The sequence below is a fragment of the Gobius niger genome (genome assembly GCF_951799975.1).
Source record: "Gobius niger genome assembly, chromosome: 18".
Taxonomy (NCBI): domain Eukaryota; kingdom Metazoa; phylum Chordata; class Actinopteri; order Gobiiformes; family Gobiidae; genus Gobius; species Gobius niger.
The window spans coordinates 17,012,981-17,034,978 of NC_136869.1; the positions used below are offsets into that span (position 1 = coordinate 17,012,981).

At 38.7% G+C, this 21,998-nt stretch overlaps 1 protein-coding gene across 2 annotated transcripts in view; it reads right to left on the minus strand.

The window, feature by feature from the left end:
• Positions 1 to 8,212: 8,212 nt before the first annotated feature.
• Positions 8,213 to 21,998, minus strand: part of drd3 (dopamine receptor D3) — a 41,949-nt gene continuing 28,163 nt past the window's right edge. The window contains exon 9 of one of the 2 annotated variants that reach the window (XM_079576650.1): positions 8,213 to 9,079. In XM_079576650.1, the coding sequence (XP_079432776.1) occupies positions 8,883 to 9,079 (197 nt within the window). In that variant the 3' untranslated portion in view covers positions 8,213 to 8,882. The remainder of the gene's footprint in view (positions 9,080 to 21,998) is intronic. The other variant, XM_079576651.1, reaches the window with a different exon arrangement.

Below are 21,998 nucleotides of genomic sequence, written 5' to 3' on the forward strand. Positions count from 1 at the left end.
GCCCACAATCAGCTGTTGATCTTAAAGTGCTGACATGCTGACAGCAGGAGCAGAGCTGTTTCCCGTGCATTGAATGTTTATTTCTCTTACATAAGCCGTCACCAAAGTCGTCGGCAGTAGATCCAACTGGCCACGTGCAACCACACCGGACCAGAACCTCCACGTCCAGCGTGTTCACCTTTAAATCGTCTGAGACCAGCTGCAACAATCGGTTTGCATAACCACAGTGTTTCTGTACAAACTGTCTCGACCTGAATGCAGTCCCACTAATTATGAACGAGCAAAAGCAAATGCACCAGGAGCATCATGACATGTGCTTTGTTGGAGGAAGCTGAAATGTCATGATGAAGGGCTCCTATTCCTATTTGCTTTTAGGAAAGTGACTATCCTCAGTAGTAAAAATGGAAGAGTTGCAGTTGGTGGGATTAAGATAGCGTAGTTTTACTAAAATTGCCCGCAATTTAACGCTTCAAATAAATAATAATCGTTCTCTAATTGGACAATGAAAACAATGTTCACAAACAGCAGGGCATTGCTTCCCTTGGGCTGTAACTGATCAGTAACTTCAAAAAAACACTTTAGGGCCTGGATGCATCTGCTGTTGCCGACCATTCACCAAAACATCCGGCTAAAATCGCGGAAGTAAACAACAACAACAACGATCTCTATCTAAAAACAACTAAACCATTGGGGATAAAGAAGAACATGCCAGCAAGAGAGGAGATGGTTTGGGAGGAGAGTAAAGGGGAAACAGCAGTAACACTGTCTCAACAGGGGTGAGGGAGTAGGCATGCCTTGTCCCCTCTCTATAATGGCATCTTGAGATCAGGTGAATGACCCTCCTCATCTCAGCTCTCTGTCTCAGCAGCAGAGCATAAGACTTGCTAATTGAGTGAGACCGGAAACAACTTGAAACATCTGTGATGGCAGTATTAGTTCTCTCCTAGGAGGGTTCTGAGTCTTAAATAAGACTGCGCTAGCTTGGGTTCAGTGTCACATTCTGAAAACAAGACCTTAGAACAGGGGTAGGCAACGTCAGGCCCGAGGGCCAAATCCGGCCCTTCAGCACAGAACCTCTGGCCCTCAAGATGATTTTGAGAAACATTATCACACAAATCACTATACTATACACTATACTTTTAACATTAATAGAGTTAAATGGGAGAGAAAAAAGGTAGAAATACTGTCAATACACCCAATATGGTCATATATTATGTACAACACTGGCATTTGAAGGAAGTGCACTGGAAAAAGCATAATCGTTTTAAGGAAGAAATGACGAGTCTACTTGAATTAAGAGATTACATCTAAGGTTTGAGTTGATGTGGTCTGGTCTTAGATGAGATAAAACCTCTAGTTGTAGTTATTCTCTTAATTCAGATTATTTTGTGTAATTTCAAGTGAAAAACAATGGTCTGATTTCAAGTGGGTTTTATTCTTGTTACATTGACGCTAGCATTTGTATCTTGGATTAGTTCAAACCGACTCAAATTCAACATAGAAGAACTTTTATTCAAGCAGTTTTAAGCAATTTATCTCATTTAAGATGGTCATGTTTCCAGTGTTGTGCTTTACTTTGGGCTAATAATCAGCGGCTTCGGTCCTTGGTCTATTTACAATTGAGAAAATCGGCCCTCCGCCAAGAAAACTTGCCAACCCCTGCCTTAGAAGAAGCTTCTATGAGTAGACGACCTCAACGCAACCAAAACCCAGTCCAGTCGATGATTTAGGTTTCACTACGATGAATACTTCCTGAACGAATCACGTTATTGTCTCTTGCATGTTTCCTAAATGTGATTTATAAAAAGAAAACCACATGATCCGTGTTCTCAGCCCCCTCCGTCTGCCCGTCCACACCATAGACTGCTAAATTAGGACAGTACTGTCAATGGTCCTCCCCCTCTCTTGTCTTAATGATCTGTAGGATTGAATCAGGACGAGGACAGGAAGAAGTTGATAAGGCTCCAGTTGAGGGCTTCTTTTAGCCATCAACAGCATGTGCTCTGTTCGTCTTAAATTGAGTAATTGTTTATAATTTCCCAGCGTGTGCCTTTCATTTTGGTCGGATTGCAGTCTTTTTGTTCCTTTTCACGGTAGCCTTGCAGAACCTAAGAAGCACATCTCTGCCGTTGTGTTGTTTTGTAGCATGTATTAAACATTGTCCGGGAATGTTGTTCTGAATAAAAGTTGTTTTTTTCCTATAAACTTTAATCAGAGCTCTCAGCCTTGGTCATTGTTCGGCGAAACATATCCTTGCTTCTGGAACACGGTTTACCTTAAACAAGAGTCTACCTTGAAGTCACGTGTCCGCAAAGCAATTATCTTTCTCTCTTAAAAAACTAAACTAAACTAAACTATTTAACCATGACTCAACGCATCAGCCAGATCAAATATTACTATTACGGATGCTACGTTTCTTTTGTGTCAGGCCCTAAAACTGTATTAAGAGACAGCTTAGATTACAAACTAAAAGAAAATGGTGTTCATTTTGACACAGTTAAACGATGGACAAAACTTCTTATTATTCAACAAAATGACCACTGCTCTGAGAGAACTGTTAAAACAGAAGCTTTTGCTGCATAATCGCATCGTTTTAAGCAGTATTTTAAATACAACAGGTGATGCGATAGAGGAGCGGAGACGGTGTGCCTTATGGGACTGCAGATAAGGCAGTAATACTTTGTCACAATGTTATGCTTAATAATTAATCAAAATATAGGCCAATATTGAAAATTAAAAAGAAGCTTATTTCTTATAGACCATTATAGACTGAATTTAACTCAGACTTCTCCAAATTAGCATAATTACAATTAGTATTAATCTAATGTATAACATGCTGCTACATAATGATTTATTGTTCAAATTAAAGTTAGAAACGGTATGAAGGAACATTAAGTCGGCCTATATGGGAAAGGCCTTGGGATCAGCGTGCAGCCTGACAAAGCATTCAATAGGAAATGGGAATAGTAACAAGAATAACTGATTGCCTGCATATAGTATGCACTCAGTACTGTATAGTTTCTCCAGAGCTGAGAAAATGCACGAGTTTAGCTCTGATTTCACATTTGTCCCCTCTTCTAACTGTGAAGCATTGAAATCCACTTGCTTTCCCTGTCTCTGCAGCGCCATTATCTTACATTCATTACTACCTTTTATTGTCACTACTGATTGAATCGTCATATTTGTTGCAAGCCAATGGACAATACTCTGTCTCCTGGACAACATGGATATACAGTGCCTCTCGAAAGTATTCACACACCTTGAACTTTTGCACATTTTGTCATGTTTACAACACTAAACATAAAGATTTTATTTAGATTTTTTTACTGAACGTTCACACACAAGTAACAGACAACTGTGAAGTGAAAGCAAAATGATACATGATTCTGTTATTTTTCAAAAAGTGGGGCGTGCATAAGTATTCATACAGCATTTTCTGAGTGCATTAAATTGCCTTTATAACATTCATAATGACTCCAGAATGTTCACACCTTTGCCTAACCATTAAATAGAGTGTAATCCTCTCTCAGTATAATTTCAGCTGTTCTTTTCGGCCCTCAGAGCTGTGGTCGGAGTGTATCGGTCACTAAACAACATCATGAAGGCCAAGGAGCACCAGAGAGGTCAGGGATAAAGCTGTGGAGAAGTTTAAAGGAGCGTTAAGTTACACAAAGATTTCCCAAGATTTGAAGATCTCCCGGAGCAACTGTTCAATCCATCATTCGGAAATGGAAAGAGTAAAGCACCACTGCAGACTTACCAAGACACGGCTGTTCACGTAAACTAACAAACTGAACAAGGAGAGCACTGGTGAGAAATACAACCAAGTGCCCCATGATAACTCTAAAGGAGCTGTGAAGTCCTGCCACTGAGCTGGGGGAATCTGTACATGGGACAACTATAAGTCGTATCTACACAAATCTGACCTTCATGAACGAGTGGAAGAAGAAAGCCATTATTGAAAGGAGGCCATAAGAAATCCCGTTTGAAGTTTGCTAGAAGTCATAGGAGGACACAGCTCCATGTGGAAGAAGGAGCTTTGGTCAGATGAGACAAAAATTTAACTTTTTAGCCCAAATGTAAAACATTCTGTATGGAGCAAACCTGACACTGCTCATCGTCCTGAGTGCACCATCCCCAGTGTCAAATATACGGGGGGGAGCATCATGCTGTGGGGCTGCTTTTCCTCAGCGGGGACTGGGGAGATTGTAAGAATAGTTGGGAACATGGATGGAGCCAAATATGGGGAAATTTTAGAGGAAAACCTGCTGGAGTCAGCAAGAGAACTGAGGCTGAGGCGGAGTTTCACCTTCAGCCGGACAATGACCCTAAACACAAAGATAAATCTACAATGGAATGGTTCAATAAAAACATATTAATGTGTTAGAATGGCCCAGTCAAAGTCCTGACCTAAATCCTATTGAAAATCTGTGGAATAATGTGAAAACTGCTGTTCACAAACGTTCTCCTTCTAATTTGACAGAGCTTGGGTTGTTTTGTAAAGATGAATGGGCTAAAATGTCAGTCTCTACATGTGCAAATCTTGTAGAGTCAAACCCCAAGACTTGCTGCTGTTATTGCAGCAAAAGGGGGTTCCACAAAGTATTCATTCATGCTGTATGAATACTTATGCACGCCCCACTTTTCGGTTTTCTATTTTTTGAAAAATAACAGAATCATGTATCATTTAGCTTTCACTTCACAGTTGTCTGTTACTTGTGTGTGAACGTTCAGTAAAAATATCAAAATAAAATCTTTATGTTTAGGGTTGTAAACATGACAAAATGTGCAAAAGTTCAAGGTGTATGAATACTTTCGAGAGGCACTGTATTTACAGTAGCTATATGCTTACATGACCTTCTGGCATCACATAGCCTACGAGAGGAATGAAAACTCAAACTCATCACTGACATCCACTGCATAATGTACAAGTGACTTTTGCCCTATACCATTGGCATTGATTTATGATTGCCCTCCTGGAGTCTATGCTGTGCTGTAAGTCAATAACTGTAACCTTTTCACTTTTGGATGACCTCTTAGCATTCATAATCCATTTAAATTTAACTACTGTTCATGAATCTCCAGTCCAATCATTAGTAATGTTTTATTAAAAAGACATGGTTATTGCATGCTTAGTGTTAAATAAGAAAAGCTACGTAAAACATTCTTAAAAGTTGGAAAAGACCAGTTTCCTTCCCCTTATTTTCTGAACCTTTACATCATGCAGTACAACTAAGACTAACTCACATTGCAGCTCTTGCCTTTTTCAAACATGTTTTCTTGCTCTGATGTTTCCCTGACATGTTCTTGTGGCGCTCATTGCTATATTTGTCTAAATCGGTGCACTTGTACCTCAATCATGCCAGAATCCTCACTGTGAGTCGCTCGCACAGGCCACTTTACGTCGCATCTTGTGTTGATTATGTGCACTGTAAGTTGAATCTGCTCCATCTTAACTCTCCACATCCCAGTTCCTGCCCTTCACTTTGAACACATCTCATTATACGGGCCGCATCATGTGTGACAGACAGAGCAAATACCTGTTTTGGTGTTGCATTCGAGCGCCGCTGGTTTATGTCACGCATCAAATAGTATAATCCCTAAAGCGTATTCCACCTATCAATTTGTGCCTTCGCGAGCGTATGGCGCATGATGTATGAGAGTGCAGTTCACTTACATGCTGCTCTGGCCCCACATACATATTCAGACAGCTGTTAAACACGTGTTTCATGCACGTCTACACAGTGGTGGGAAAGGGGAAGTTTGTTTGTTGCCCCTGTGTCCCCGTCTATCCATCACTGGGTTCACCGCACACTGTAGTGTTTCTTCATCAAAACAAGACTGTTATTTGAACTAAAGGGTCCTTTTTGTTTGGTATCTGTTTATGAAATATTTGCACTTGGTCAATAAATATTTTCTCACGGTCAAAGAGGTTACGTTTGTTTGCTGTACGAAAGTAAAAAAACTGCAAATCACGGTTTGACGTTTCTTATTATATTATTTAGATGTTTTATAAACTTTGAGGAAAGGCCAAAGGATGACTCGAGACAGGTTTCAAAAGGTTTGGGAATAGGTCTGAAAGTTTGGAAAGAAATTATTGAAGCTGGTGAATATTTCCTTTTAATACCCGCTTTTCTTTTGTGGATTAATGAATGTTGTATAACTCTTGAACTAGATGATTCTCAACTATGGGGGTCAGAACCCAAAAGTGGGCTTCTGAACCCGTTCCAGCGCGATTTTATCAGAGATGGCTGTTGATTTATTTGTGGATGGTTCTTATAATCAGTGTTGAATCAACAGAACGCATGTGAGTCACGATGATTATGATGATAGGGTAAAAGTGTGTCCTGTGTCTATAATCTGTTGTAAATGCTGTCAACTCCCAACATTCATAATAACAGGATTAAGTTCAGACCTTTTACACCCTAACAAATGGTTATTTCCATATCATTTCATTTCAATATAAAACATGTCCTTGCAGTATTTGAGTGAAATGCATTAAGGACACCACAAAAGTATGATCCGTAGGTCCACAGAGTTCAGTTAAAGTAAAACCTGGTGAAAGTTCTCCTTAATTACTCAATTAATGCGGTTGTATAAAAACAATCGAACAATGCTGCATTTTGTGTTCATTAGCACAACTGCGGCATCCTGTTCCCGGAGGTCTCAAACTGAACTGAAGCACAGATAAATTGTGTTGTTGTTCACACTTTTCTGTTAAGTACTATCCTCCACAGACCCAATTTAAATCAGTGGGCAGCACAAAAACCAATCGCTAATTTGTGTAACTTCAGGTTTAGAAAATCTTTACTGGAACCACATTAAGTGTCCAATATTATGCCAAACGGACTATTTGAGATATTAAGTCTGTTGTAACATTCAACATTCATCCAAGTCCTCCTCAAGTCCTCATTGTTGGAGCTGAAGTGTGTTTTCTTTCTTACAAATTTACATTTAATTCACGCGCAACGAACCCATACATTATCTTCAAGACGGGCAAAGCGTTTGTCACCACGGCAACGTCATCATCAGCATCATCTTGCTTCGGGCGACTGCACAGCCGACCTCGAGGCGAATCGGTATTTACATTCAAATTTAATTAAAGCTGAAAATCACCGCTCAAGTGATGTAGCGGGTGGGACTGATTTATAAATATATGCATGGCCCACCACTGACCTCTTCAACCCGGAGAGGGCCATTCGAACGCACTCTCCGCTGAAATATAGCCTCATTCACATGTTGTGCGTCACCGTCCTAAGCAGTCCCAGTGGAAAGAGGCGAGTGGCACGGGAGCAGGTGTTTGTACCTCTCTGCAGAAACAGGAGAATCCACCACCCCTCCCCACCACCCCTCCCTCTTCGATCCCTCCTCTAAAAAGGCTATTCATTATCCATCTACTGCTCTTTCAGGGCACCTTATATCGCGGAGAGACCAATAACTCAAAAAAGTAATGGCCAGATTTGGATGAAAATTTGCAATAAAAGTCATATGTCAGTGGAGAGACGACTCAAAATCCTCTCAGTAATCAAAATATGCTAATGAATTGGTCTTAAATAGCTCTTTTTAGATGCGCAAATAGTATTTCAATCAATCACTACATGTGTGCCTAGGACTGACTTATGGAAGCAAGGCTGTCAATCTACAACAACTCGCTCACACCACATTCATTGAGCCGCCATAAAAAAGTGGATATATTGACACCAAATTTAAACTCCAGGCTGATTGCAGTGCCCTTTAAAGGATTGGACAAAGTAAACACAACACAATATAAAGTTTCATCTCCTCTGAAAGCGTTCCAAAAATCCAATATTGCACTTTATAAATGACTCAAACTAATTATTTCCATCTGCAGCATCACGTAATGAATAATGTGTACATAGGATGAACACTTTTTTCTCCTCCGTCTCTGGTGATTATTGTCATTTTAATAGCATTTGAACAGATGGTTGCATCAAGGCCAATATAAAATAATGGTTTGTGCGATGTGTCAAAACACTCATTCTAGTCACTGCATTGAATCCATACTATTGACTTCAGTTTTCAGATTTTTCCGGCCTTGTCCACCGCACACCGCTCTCTACAATAAGGCCTTATCGTAATCGTTCACACCACATCTGTCTTCTGCTCTGACACATGCTTTTGATAGCTAGTTTTCCACAGCGCGGTCCCCCACATTAAAGACATATGTAAAAGTATGTGTGCATTGGTGCTGATAAAGAGAACCAGGAGGCGTTTAATCTCTTCTTTATTTACAACGCACTGCCGTCGTTTCAGTCCATGAAAGGCCGGCCCACCGCTCACTTTACAATCGCCTTCCTTTGTGAAGGTGACAGCGCTGACACCCGAGCTCTGAATCACATCTCGCCTTTGCCAATAAACTGCCAGTCCGTTTAAAAAAATACAGACATGATTTTTTTTCACTCAACATCAAAATGTCAATAATTTAATTGTAAGGACCTCACATTGAGCACAAATGTCTCCACATCACTACATTATGACAATCTTTGAAATAGTCAAAGAGGTTAACCAATACCATCCTTTACCAGCGTGTTGTGCATGCACCAGAGCGGTGTGGTCATGATGATGAAGACTTTGGATTTAGGGACTCGTGTTGTGAAGAAGAGGCGTCTCAGGGCTCCCGCTCCGCGATCAATCCACCTGACTTGAAGCTCGATTTCCAGCGTGAGAGCTTGCCGGGAATTGATCAGTCCTGAACGGCCGATAATGAGCGGTATTGTACACGACACAAGTCCACGCTTTTGTGCTGTTGAAGACCATGTGAGGAATAATACTGTCCACCGAGGAGCCCTGTTTGATCTACCTTAAGGCGCCCGTTACCAGTACAGGCCGACGGATCAATAATTTCCTGTGAAGTGTCTTTCTCAGCAGCTCAAGATCTTGATGAAGGCTCGTCTGAACTCGATGTTGAAAGTGGTGTAGATGACCGGGTTGAGGGCACTGTTGACGTAGCCCAGCCAGGTGAAGGCGCTATAGAGGGCAGGGGGCACCGAGCACGTCCTGCAATGGGTGTTCAAGATGTGCGTCACAAAGAAAGGCAGCCAGCAGATCAGGAACACGCCTGGGGCGGAGAGAGAGATGAATGAGGACGGAGATGTTGAGGGGGAGGTATGGACAAAATGAGGGAGAGAAAATAGTACAGCATTAAAATCGAGTCTGTTACATCTTTGTTTTCTAGAAACTAAACGCAGGGGACTGAAGAAAAGTTTGGACTGACTTTACATAATGTAGACGCCAACCAAATAGAAGCCACCTACAAAACCTTGACACTAACTTTTTTTTAATGTAAAATGCCTGTATTACTAAAATAAATATTTTTTTAACCTAATGATGTGTTATGAAAACTTAAAAAAAACCTCACACCTGCTTATTAAAGGGACTATACAGAGTTTAAAAATGTTAAATCCCCCTACATGTTCCAGCCATGTCCTAATGTGTAGAATGAGCTCAGACCTATTCACCACAACTGCCTCTAAAATCCTGCACTGTCACTCAAAAAGGTGTTAATTCGGGTCAGAAGTGCCGTCATGCATGAGCTTAATATAGAAGCTGCAGTTACGCAAGACCTGAGGTGGCAGTAGTGAGCATAAAATGACGAACTTGCATCTAGCCCCTTTAAGTAAACTTTCCGAGAATTATCACTCTAAAAACACACCTCAACTGTTTAACAAAAAGGGAAAACACTTTCTGGCACCCATGACACATGTTCAGACTGTCTTTCCAATCCGGTTTTGTCACACGTGAAGCACAGTGGATTTGACAACCGGAGCCACAGCAGTGAAAAGTGAGCGGGAGCATGCAGATGTGACTCTGCATCTAATTGAAGGTGTGACCCTGTGACCTCAGTGTTACAGCCTGATCTGTATGGATGCGCACGCAGCCAAGACAAGAGGGAGCCTCTATGAATGCACTCAACAAACTACTCGATTGACATGTGCAGTTTGAGTTGAGTTATACTTATGCAAAATTCGGTGGTGAACTGTAGATAGAAATTCATTATATATTTTGTAATTCCCAGATAGCACATCATATGAGGCTTTTTTAATCACAAAGCACCAGCTACACAAAGCCCATTTCATTCAAGACCAGTAAATTGTCTGTATGTGACTTCACAATCTTGTTCCTTAAGCTCCCGTTTGTTGTCTACTTTGAGATAAGTTGGCCATTATGCAAACAAAAACTGTTTATGAGACTTGTTTCTACCAATATGCTTCAACTTTCATTATTAAAACAGGCAACAGGAAACATAACATCGGACAACTGTGCAGCGCATGTATGGACCTTTTTCAACAGGTCAGAAGTAACCAGGACATCGAGCAGGACAAACTAACCCCTAAGCCATCATGTGGCTGTCAATGCACCTATATTCACGCCTATTGATTTGTTTTATAAATGATTTGAATGAGAGGCTAGACTCTAAGGTGGGAGCTAGGCCTGTCACGATAACAAATTTGAAGTTCGATATATTGAGGCAGGAAAGTATCGCAATAAACGATACTATTGACTCTTTACGATATTATTGACTCTTAACGATACTGGATACTGTCTTCTCTAAAGCATAAAAAATGACAGTAAACCTTTGTTCTAAAAGTGCATCATCATATCCTAAAACACCACACAAGCTGCAATAAACATGAAATAATATAACTCATTTAGCTTCAGATAAAAAATGTACAAAGAAAAAATAAGGGGGGGGGGAAGCTAATAAATGTACAATAAATATCAAGCCCAAAAATATATAGTTTATCTGTTATTTATTGAATGATAAGTTGATATAGTAATTATCGTGACAGCCCTAGTGGGAGCTTGTACTCCCTGGTTAGGATTATAGAAGCCCATCTGTGCAGGTAAAAAAAAATGTCCACAAAAAGTCCACAAAAGATTGGGCTAGCAATTTCTCATCCAAAACGTACTGTATTTAGAGATTTATAGAGCTTGGGATTGTGTCCTCGAAACCACTGCCACAACATGTTCTGGGAAAAGGGCCATTATAATAAACTAATGGCGAGAATGTAAAATACTGGAGTTATTGTTCACATAAAAGCATTTGGACACCGAGCGTGTCAGATATAGTGGCCCAGCAGCTAATGGAGTTGTCCCGCTGTTTTTCTCTTCTCTTTATCCTTTGTTTATATTGTTTTTAGCAATTATTAAGTCTATGGACAATGCTTTCCGCGGAAACGTTCCTATGGTAACAGTTAACAACATTCAATGCTGAGCCCAAATAAAGACCATAGTAGTGCACTCAGTCCTTCAAAGACCGTAACAGGTGACATTGATGCAGTGGGCAGCGCTGAGAGCAGGGGAGAAGCCCATTTGCGGCGCCCCGGTGTTTTCCCTGACACGCTGTAATGCGCACAGACACCTTTGATGAGGCTGTGGAGAGGCAGATGTGACGGCCACCGCGGCTAACGGGACCTGGCGCCGAGGACCCGGCGCAAATTGGAGTGTGTGGAAGCATGTCAAGAAAAACTGGAGGAGCAACCAGCAGCGTGCTCCGACACCAGTGACATTTCTGCTTGATTTGCGCTGGCTTTGTTGAATAAGCCCTGAATGCGCAAATGGGCCGGTGTTATGAAGTCGGGGGTGGACTATTAACAGGTGAATGGTTTCTGAGAACACAGGCGAGTCCGTTATTACGCTCAAATGAGATTTTAATATAATTTCTGCTCCATCTGACAGAGCCGTGGCTGAGTTAGGACAGGTCCCTGGTCAATTGGCTTTCTCTGAGTAATAACTTTGGACTCATTTTTCTGATATCAAAGCCCCTGTGCCTAATTTCTCTTTGTTCAAAGTGGGGAAGTTGGATCCAAACTGCTGGCTTTGACTCCAACATGTTTGTAACTCTCACAAACTTATTTTTTGCTTTGCACATTTTTCAAAAACTGGCAGAGCTCTTACAATTCGTACAGAGGCTTCAGAAAGTTCAAATACCCGGCGGCACAAATCCTTCTCCATCCACCCACAAACAGCATACTGTCAAATTCAAAACACGTCTCGTCACCATGATTTTATCTCAAACAAACCAGACGGATGGAGACAGATGAGGTTATCCTTTATAGGTTAAGATCCGTTAATATTTCCGTTAATGTTTCACTTGAAAGAAACATACAAAAACGCCGGGCCGATTGTCACTTTTCTAATATAAGACATGCCTGCAATTACCCTGACATTAGTGACTGTACTGACAAAAGGACAAGTTATCATTAATCAAAAGCTTTCTGTTGTCATTAATCAAAGGTTTCTGCTTATTTATAGTGGAAACTTCACACCATTAAACTTGATGTCAGTAAGTAATGGAGTCAGTTTACTTAAGTACAGTACTTAAATTGTGTGTTTGAGGATCTGTACGAGAACATGCTACTTTCTACTCCACTACTTTCTACAGAAGCTACAAAGTGAAAATCAGGCACATATTTTGGCGCTGTGCAAGTAAACTGTCAATACCAATGGCTCACAACAAGCAAGAATATTTGTCCCAGGCCTGTTGCTGTTCAGGATTTACAATCTTCAGCCACAAAGTTATTCCCAACTATTTTCTTCAGTACTTTAATTTAAGACATAATCTGACCTAGTAACATAAACTTTTATTGGAGTATGATTGGAATATTATTTGTGAGTGTGAGTGACTGTTAGAGGATAACATTAAATCGCTATTTATCATACTGGGTCAGGCTGTACAGTCGTACTATCTCTGTCATAGCCTTGACTGTGGTGCTCAGGCGCCCACTCTCTGCCACTGAATGCTTGCGTATCAGTATGACGCTCTGAGAGGGTATTTATCCCTCTTCTGTGGAAGCATAGACAGACTTGAATGGTAGGACTAGCGCAATGTCTCGAGTTCATGTCTCCGGGTCCCGCACCGATGGTAAATAAACTTCTCCTGCATAAGACATCCAGACTGCTGCCTGTCATTCATCTATCCTCTCGAACACCATTGTTATTTCTCTAACAATTTTGGCGTCAACGAACATGTCTACAGCTGATCTGGTAAGTGCATTTTTATCCTTTGATAAAAGGGAGGGGGAATGGCCTTACCAGGTTCATGCTTGATAGAAAAAAGAACAATGCAATGGGAAACGTACAATTAGTAAAAATGACATAATCTCATGTTATCGGTTAATTCTGGATGTTTGGTTCCGGTCGAGAGTAGGGACTTTAGGTCCGTGACTGGGGTATTCCGATGCACAAAGCTTGAACTGAAATAGCTGCAATAATCTGTGAAGCTCCATGCATACAGTTTAGAGTAGGTCAGGTTTTAAACTTGTTGACTCTACTGTTTATCCACATAGCCGTCATAGGCAAAAGTGAGGAACACATATTATAGACTATCTTGAGTGTAAAGCTTTGTTTAATGTTAATTTTAGTGTCAAACAAAAGGCCTCACACCGACATAGCCAGGAAGCTAGAATGCTCCAGAAAGCTGTAAACGAGTCTGGGTCCAGGTCACTGGTCTCTATGTCTGGTTTACGGATAGCAAGTGTGGGTCAAAGCAAAAGCTGTGGGCTACTGTGTAAAGCTGTTGTTTCATGTTACTTTTAATTTTGAACTAAGTGCTGAATATTGAGTCGGTAATAATTACATAGGCCGTGTAATTAATTACTAAGGCAGTTGGACTTAGAAATACGCCACAGTCAGAGGACTGTGACCACAGGCTGGTGTGAAAACTTGAATAGAACTATCTGTTTTTAGTGGTCATAAAAGCTTGTGGTTTAATATACATCTGCTGATTTTTCTTCTGACTATAGAATAGTTACAAGAAGTAGAGAGAGTAGTTGTACTGGTGCTAAGGGATTATGGGTAGGAGATGAACCTAGGATATTTTTCTCCTAAGAGAGATAACCCGCTTAGCACCGATTTTTGAGATGTGCACAAAAGAGAGGAACACGTACGCTCCATATACAACCTATGGAGGCTGTTGTGTTTGTTCATTTCTAATCTAACTGTGAAACTCCAGAATCAACTGATGAACATTGAGAGAAATGTAACTGATGGCTATGGCTCTGGATGCAGCGAGTAGATCTTTATTTCCATGCTTTTATATTTCATATTCTGTGCTTCCTTGCTTGGTTTGCTTTGTTTGCTTGGTTTATTTGATGTTTGCTTGAATTTTTTTCTTAGGGCTATAATGGACACACAGAGAACATAAAGTGTACTGAGTTATTTTGCGATAACAACATGCTTATTTGAGTAAAACTGTACATTCTTTGGTAATAAGATTACACTGACACCAACAAAGTAAAATAGAGGCAACACCATCCTCACAGTTACTCAGTACTCACAGCATTCGAGTACACTTGAGCGAGTAAAATCCAGTGGTGGAGGAATTGCTCGACACTCTTACTTAAGAGTGCAGATACAGATTCTTTTACTTAAGAAGAAGTGAAGGTATCTGACATGATTTTGACTTAAGTAGAAGTGTTGAGTTATGCATTGTGGAATGTGCTTTATAAGCGGAAGGTGAAGGTATTTAAGAGATTATTGTGCAGGATTTTAAAATCATTTGAATCCGGTTTAAACAAGGTCTAAAACAAGGTTTAAAGGAGTAAACCATTGGACTAGGTTTGAACCGGGTTTAAAACAAGGTTTAAAAGACTAAACCACTAAACCAAGTCTAAATTGGGTCTAACCAGTTCATCGTAATGAGGTCACTTTGAAAATAAAATGCTTTACTTTTAACCCAATTGAAAAATATAGTGAAGTAAAGTAGAGGTTCATTCATCATAAATTTACTAAAGAAAAGTAAGATGCCCATACTTTTACCTTTTGCTTGTACTTGTGCTTTTACTTTGTTGCTTTCCACCACTGCACTTGAGCGAGTAAAAACTAAATTATTTCAAAGTAATGTTACTCTCACATAAGTAATTTGCCAGAGATTTCACCTATATCTGGACTTATAAGTGAAGGTCTTGCTGTATAACACCGACCGTGTTCACAAGCAACAAACTACGAGAGTAGAGAGTTTTCACGGACACAGGGTCAAAGAAGAACAAGGGTCTGAATGAACAAAGTAAGGGATCTGTCAGTTTTATACAAAGGACAGATTGTGTTGTTAGGGGTGACCTGATGTTGTTCGGCTTCTTTGCCATTCAGCAAGATGCAATGACATAATGTTGGACCAAATTATGAACATTTTCACTTATTTCAAAGTAAGAATAATTCAGGGAGAGTGATGCTCACATTTTGTGTCTCTGCCTTGTCTCCTCTGTCCACATCTACTGTTTCTCCTATCTATTATTGTTTTGTCTCTGTCTGTGAAGGTCCATGAGCAGAGCGTTCCTGATAAACTCTTGCCTCGGGAGATTGTTGAGTCAGTCTAACAAAACAAAATGCCAACATTGTTTGCTATAACTATTTCATAGAATAGGGGGGTATGCTTTTGAACAATGATAATGCATTGGTAAAGCAATGATACAAGTTAAGAGTCCCCGTAGGGTAAACAATGTCCGCATTTTGAATCACAATCAATTGATGTTCACATGACGGTGATGATGAATTGAAAAATGTGTTATTTTTGTGAATTGATGCTGCTTTATAATCTGTTACAGGCCACAGGAACTGTGTGGAGGACTGATTTCCGGTGTCACAATGTCACAATGTCTCTGTTTTAGCTGCAACTTGTGAGTATAACAACTGGGTTTTAAAATACACAAGGAAAAAATCTATGAGGGAAAGATGTATAACTACAAGTAGTTATGTTAATAAAAGGTATGATTTGTGTGTGATGAGCAATAAAAACAAACGATATTGATCACAGTCAGACAAATTTAAAAGTAAAATGCGCACAATTGAGAAGTTGAAATGGCTTGCATTTTTAGTTTATTAGCCCAATAATAGAATAGATGGATAAATGTTGTTCTGCTGTGATTTGCTTGAGAAGCCTGAGTTTGTAGGCCTGGTTCTAAAAATACCAGGACCTGAAAAATATTATATTTTGTTATTTTGTCTTCACTGTTTAGACTTGTGGTAAAGTGAAATTTAACTCTGTCTTTCTAGGCTCTGAATGTCTATATAGGCTCTCAGTTGTACAGGAGTTGCACATCGTTAATCTTTATAAAAGATTTGAATATTGAGAGATGCCCAGATTACGGCAGGTTGGCTTTTCCTGGTTCCTTTAAAGATAGTTTAAGTATTTGCTTTGTTACATTTTGTGCCCAAGATTAGATTGGAGTAGTCAAAACACTTCCTTTGCTCTTCTAAGTAATGCCTCGAGAACAAGGTTCAAGACAAGGTCAGCTGGAGTCCAAACTGTGTTTAGGAGAAACATATTTGCGACAAAGGTAACCAGAGGTTTAGAATGCAAACTAAGTGTCTTAATAAATTCCAACATTCGGAACAGGGTTAGGATCCCCTAGGAGATAGCGAGCACTGAGATAATATGAATTTTAAATAATTCCTAATTGCAAACAGCACTGATTTGAATATAGAGGTCAAATAAAAGAAAATTATGCAAATAATATAAAAGAGTTTAAGTGTTGTTTTGCTTGACATTGTCTAAATTACTAAACACTTTATATCTCGAATAGTTCGCAAAGGGTTTTTGGGGGTCCTGACCAGAAATGTGTAAATTAAACTTTAGAGACCAATTTAATTTAAGTCTGGAATAGACAATTGAATTTAATATAGTAAAATATAGTTAAAGATTTAAAGAAAACTTGTAGTACAGTATCTCAATTCTTGATGTTTTAATCTTAGTGATGTGGTTTTAAGAACCTAAAGGCAACTAAAATTAAACACATTAAAGACAAAAGGAGAAATGAATAACACTATGCTTACTTTCAAGCATGCTGCATTGACTCTTTTGAGGATGGGCCTTTTTTGATAAAGTACAGAATTTTTGCTTTTATTTTTGTGATGCTTTGCGTAATAGGACATGCTGAATTTTGTAGGTTTTAGATTTTAGATTTTACTTTGCCATTTTTGGTGGTGATGGGAAAAGGCAAGGGCCTGTTGCGCGTTGCGTGGGCATTGGTCCAAGTGCATTGCTCAAAGACCCTGAAATGAAAGTTCACCGAATCGATAGTCTGCCGAAGAGAAAGTCCGCCAAACTGATCGTCCACCGAACTGAGAGTCTGCTCTGCCTCGCTGAGAAACTGTCCTCGAAAACATGCCAACAAAAGCCCCGCTGCTGCTGCCCCTCGAAAGCCTTGAACAGTCATCTGCAGGAGGACTAGTGCTCACAATTTGCCCAGGTCTGATGCCTTGCTCTCTGTACCACTTGGACCTACATTTTTTAAGTTTTTTTGCTATATACTTATTTTATATTTCCTTTTTTTTTTAGCAATTTTTGGTGTTTTTGCCGATGGGTCAGCGGCCCATGGGATCCTCTTTTGCTGCGATTTATAATTATTATTTTTTTCCTCATTTTGATATTTTTGACTATAGAATGCTCAAATTGGTCAATGAGTCTGCATCTTAAACAGCAAAAATAATCAAGTTAAAATAAATAAATAAATACATTTTATTGGATATTTTAAGAGATAACAATTTTTTACAAAAATAAAATAATAAAACGACAGACAGAGAGATTTGAATGTTCAGTCAGTAATAGTATGCAATAAACAACATTTTAGCCTCTCAAAAATAGAGTAATTCCCAAATTACTGTGTAGCGCAGTTGCATTGATCTGTAACAGCCGATAACATAACTTTGAAAGATAAATATCCACAAGTTACCACTCGTGTGAAATAGTTTTGTTGATAGGACTGTAGGGATTAATTTTTTGTTAGTACCCAAGGAGGGTTAAGGCTTAACAATTTGTTGTTTGTGTTTATGTTCTTTCTGAACTTTCTGAAATTGATAAAAGATGTCGTGAATTTAATTTAAGTAAATTGAGTGAGTTCTGCACAGAAATTGACTGTGCAGTTGATTCTGGATTTTGTTGTTGGTTTCGGTTTTAGGTAAAATGAGAAGTCCTAAATTTTGATCAGTGGAGATACTGGTGTATGTTAATTTGAAGCGTTTATGATAAAGGTGATCATTTACATTGGAAGACTTTAGGATGCTTAGGTTGAAATATTGTGTTGTTTGCAAAGAATTGTCAGTGGAGGCTGAATCCAGATTTGAACGCATCGTGTGTTCTTAGATTTAGATCTGAGGCTGTGATTTCGAGCTGTATGCAGCCTAATGAAGAGGTTTGCATACAGTGTAAGTAAAGCGGTGTCTTCAAATTTGAAATTTGTGCTTGGCAAACATGTTTTATTTCGGACTAGCAAGAGTTTTCAGTGTAATCCAGTATCTCAAGAGTCACTCAAAAGGTCACACTTATGGTCTCAAAAGTATATTGCCCAGCTTTCAACACTAATCACGACTCTGGGTGCACACGGAGCTCGTTATAATTGTTGAAAAAAGGAGGGGCCAAGAAGCAGAGGAGATTTGCTCTCTGTAGAAATAATTGTGACTCTTTCTGATCTAAATAAACAAATAATGAGAAAACAAAAGTTACAGCAAGTAGTTTAATTTCAAGTCTAAAACCTGATAATTAAACACAGGGAAAGTATCAGAAATAACGCAACATAATAAAGAATAAAGAAAAGTTGTGTAAGTGAAACCCAGTTGTTCTGAAAATAGGAAATGTGTAATGCCATTATTGCTTCATACTAACAATACTAATGCCATGATTTAATTTTACTATATTTTTACTATATTTACTATAAAATGATATTAAAGAGTGTGATTGTTTTTGTAACTTGTATGTACTGAGTGTGTAACATGTTTTAATCCATATTATTTCCAGGTTGATAACGTTAATTTCCCACAGAGACAGGGAATTTACAGGAGGAATTCTGATGCAGGAGGGTCTGATTCAGGACGGGAGCTGATGAGCCGAGAACAATAATACCAATGGCATGGTAAAATATGGCCTTATGCAGGCCGGAGTGTGCTTCTTTATTGTTGCAGGAGGCAACGTGGAAGAAGAAAATGTCAGCTTGTTCTGGATGTCTGGAGGTCGTGCCTGAGCATCAGTATCCTTTGTGTATCTATTTTGTGTTTCCAAGCAAGAGAAAGAAACACTTATTATCTCATCAAATATTTTAACTTGCGAATGATAGTAATGATTGATATTCATGTCATGATGGCTGAAGCTGACTCTGGTGAAAAGTCATACTTAATCGGTAAGTTTGTAGAAATTATACTGATGTGTTGATGTTTGCAAGGTATAACATTCTTTCCACAGGCGACCTGAGAGACAGGTTGGATCTGGCAGGAAGGCAAACACACATCCATTGGAGTTTGAATAAAGTTTAAATGGAAAGATTCATCTTACACACTCCCATTGTTTTTACATTTACTTCATATTTCATTATTATTTTCATTTATATATTCATAAGTGCTTTCATTTTTTATTTACATTTTTTACATTAATTATTTTATATTTTATTATTCATTTTTCATTATTATTTTCATTTATATATTCATAAGTGCTTTTATTCTATATTTACATTTTTACTTAGCTATATATACTTTATTATTTTACATTTTATTACTCTTTTATAGTTAATAAGCTTTCATGTATTTTTAATTTTACAGCATGTATTTTAGATTTATTGTTCATTTATTTTGTGTTCATTTATTTAGTGTTTGTTTATTCTTTTCTGGCCATATCACTGAAGTCCGTCACTAGTGGCCAACACCGAGGGAGCGTTAAAGCCAGGATTTGTTCCCGCTTAAACCAATGATGGTTGGCAGTTTGTTTCAATTAAAGCGACAAAGGCATATAGATTGATTAGGACTTAGTGTGAGGCTAGATATATATATATTTTTTTAAATACTTTATTTCTATATTTACCTATTTTTTATTATTATTATTATTATTACCTATTTTTATTATTATTATTATTATTATTATTATTTTAGCATTTTCTATTTTTCTATTTTATTCTTTCCATATATTATTACTCATTTTGGTCCAGTCAGTTTTCAGCTTATATTTTGATTTTGCATTTATATATATATTTTTTAATCTTTGGTGCTTATTCTTTATGGCTTAGTTATTCAACTTACCAATTTCATTTTATTTCAATTCATAACTTTGCAGGTACAGATTCACAAGATAAAAGGGCAGGTATTCAATACTTGGTTATCTTGTGGTGAGGTTCTTTCATGTTATGTTTTGTGTGTGTTGCTCATTGCAGGTATGTTTAGGTCAAAAAAGGGAAGGGTTTTAAGCTCTATTTCAGAGGCCATTACGCCTGAAGTACAAGAGGATTTAATATATTTTGTCCTGAATGATGGTTTCTTGCTTAGCAGTTTTCAGTAACATTATTTTTAATCACAGATTAAAACATTGGAAGCAAGGGATAACAAATAATAAGACTTACGATCTCGTTAGATTTGAATTTTAAGGAAAATTCATTGTGCACGAGTGTATGAGCTTGCACCCTTCTCAATGGACGCTGCCAATTCTCCACGCCATTCTATTTCAACCTGAAGACTTGGAAGACAATAGGGAACTCTTGGTGTGTGTGGGCAGAATAATCCCAAAGACACACCAAGAGGTGTTACGGCACGATAGTCTACTCGTGATCCGTATAGATCTGAAGCACCTGGAGGTGTTTTGACGGGCCTCACAAGTATTGTGTTGAAATTAACCATCCGGTATGAAGATTGTTTCATGATTAATAGTTTGCTATGAGCATTCTCTTAATATGTGAATAGGATTTTCATGAGAATTGATTGATTCATATCTTTGAATATTGTGTTGTGTTTGTATTTTATTGTATGTACATTTTCTGACTTGGACCAATAATATATCATTTGCAGGAGAAACTGATTGGCGGCCATGATCTTTTACTTATCCCTGATAATTGGCAATCAGGTCGGGGATTTGAGGTTTGGTCATGGTACCCCCTTTTACACGCCTTTAGTACTTGATGCATGTGTTTTTATTGGTAGCAGTATTTGCCCCGATTGGGTGATTAGTGAATCTAATGATGCACATGTCTCAGTACTTTGGGATCACTGGGAGGGGGGTCATTTAATTCCATCACAATGACCCGTATAACTGTGTACTGTGGTACTTTACATGAAGTGTGTTGAATGTTGTTTTGAAATGTCAATTCTGTGTATGCTTCCACTTAGGGCATAGATAAACCATTTGAATTTTGATTTTATTCTAAAATCTTGGTTTTGGATTAAATTGAAACTTAGGTAGTTGATTCAGGTTTATTTTTAGGCTGGCGTTTAATTTTGATTTTTTTTCACTTAGTCAAAACCACTAGAAAGCTGTAGTTTTGAAAGGGAGGAGTGTTAGAGGATAACATTAAATCGCTATTTATCATACTGGGTCAGGCTGTACAGTCGTACTATCTCTGTCATAGCCTTGACTGTGGTGCTCAGGCGCCCACTCTCTGCCACTGAATGCTTGCGTATCAGTATGACGCTCTGAGAGGGTATTTATCCCTCTTCTGTGGAAGCATAGACAGACTTGAATGGTAGGACTAGCGCAATGTCTCGAGTTCATGTCTCCGGGTCCCGCACCGATGGTAAATAAACTTCTCCTGCATAAGACATCCAGACTGCTGCGTGTCATTCATCTATCCTCTCGAACACCATTGTTATTTCTCTAACAGTGACCAATGTGATTTTAACTGTAAAATTCAATAAAATATATTTGGTAAGGAAAATCATTTGACCAATAGTATATCTGTACTTTTACTCAAGTAAATCAAGTACTTTAACCACCACTGGAAGCACTAAAGTAAAACATTATTTGCACTAAGCAGGTGTTTCCCAAACAGGCGTATGGGGCAATTTCATGCTTTTCAAAGAGTCTCTTAACCAAGTGCATTTTCTCTAGTTTGGCTTTACCCAAATCTAAAAGCTTCTTAACAGTGTAATGCCTCATTTGAAAGCTGAGGCCAACAAAACTGATCCTAACTTTTAGTCATGTTGTCGATGCATTTTTGTCACATTTTTGTATCTTTTGTATGTCTTCTGTATTGTTGCTTTTCTGGCAGATTGTTGCTTCTTTGTTGATT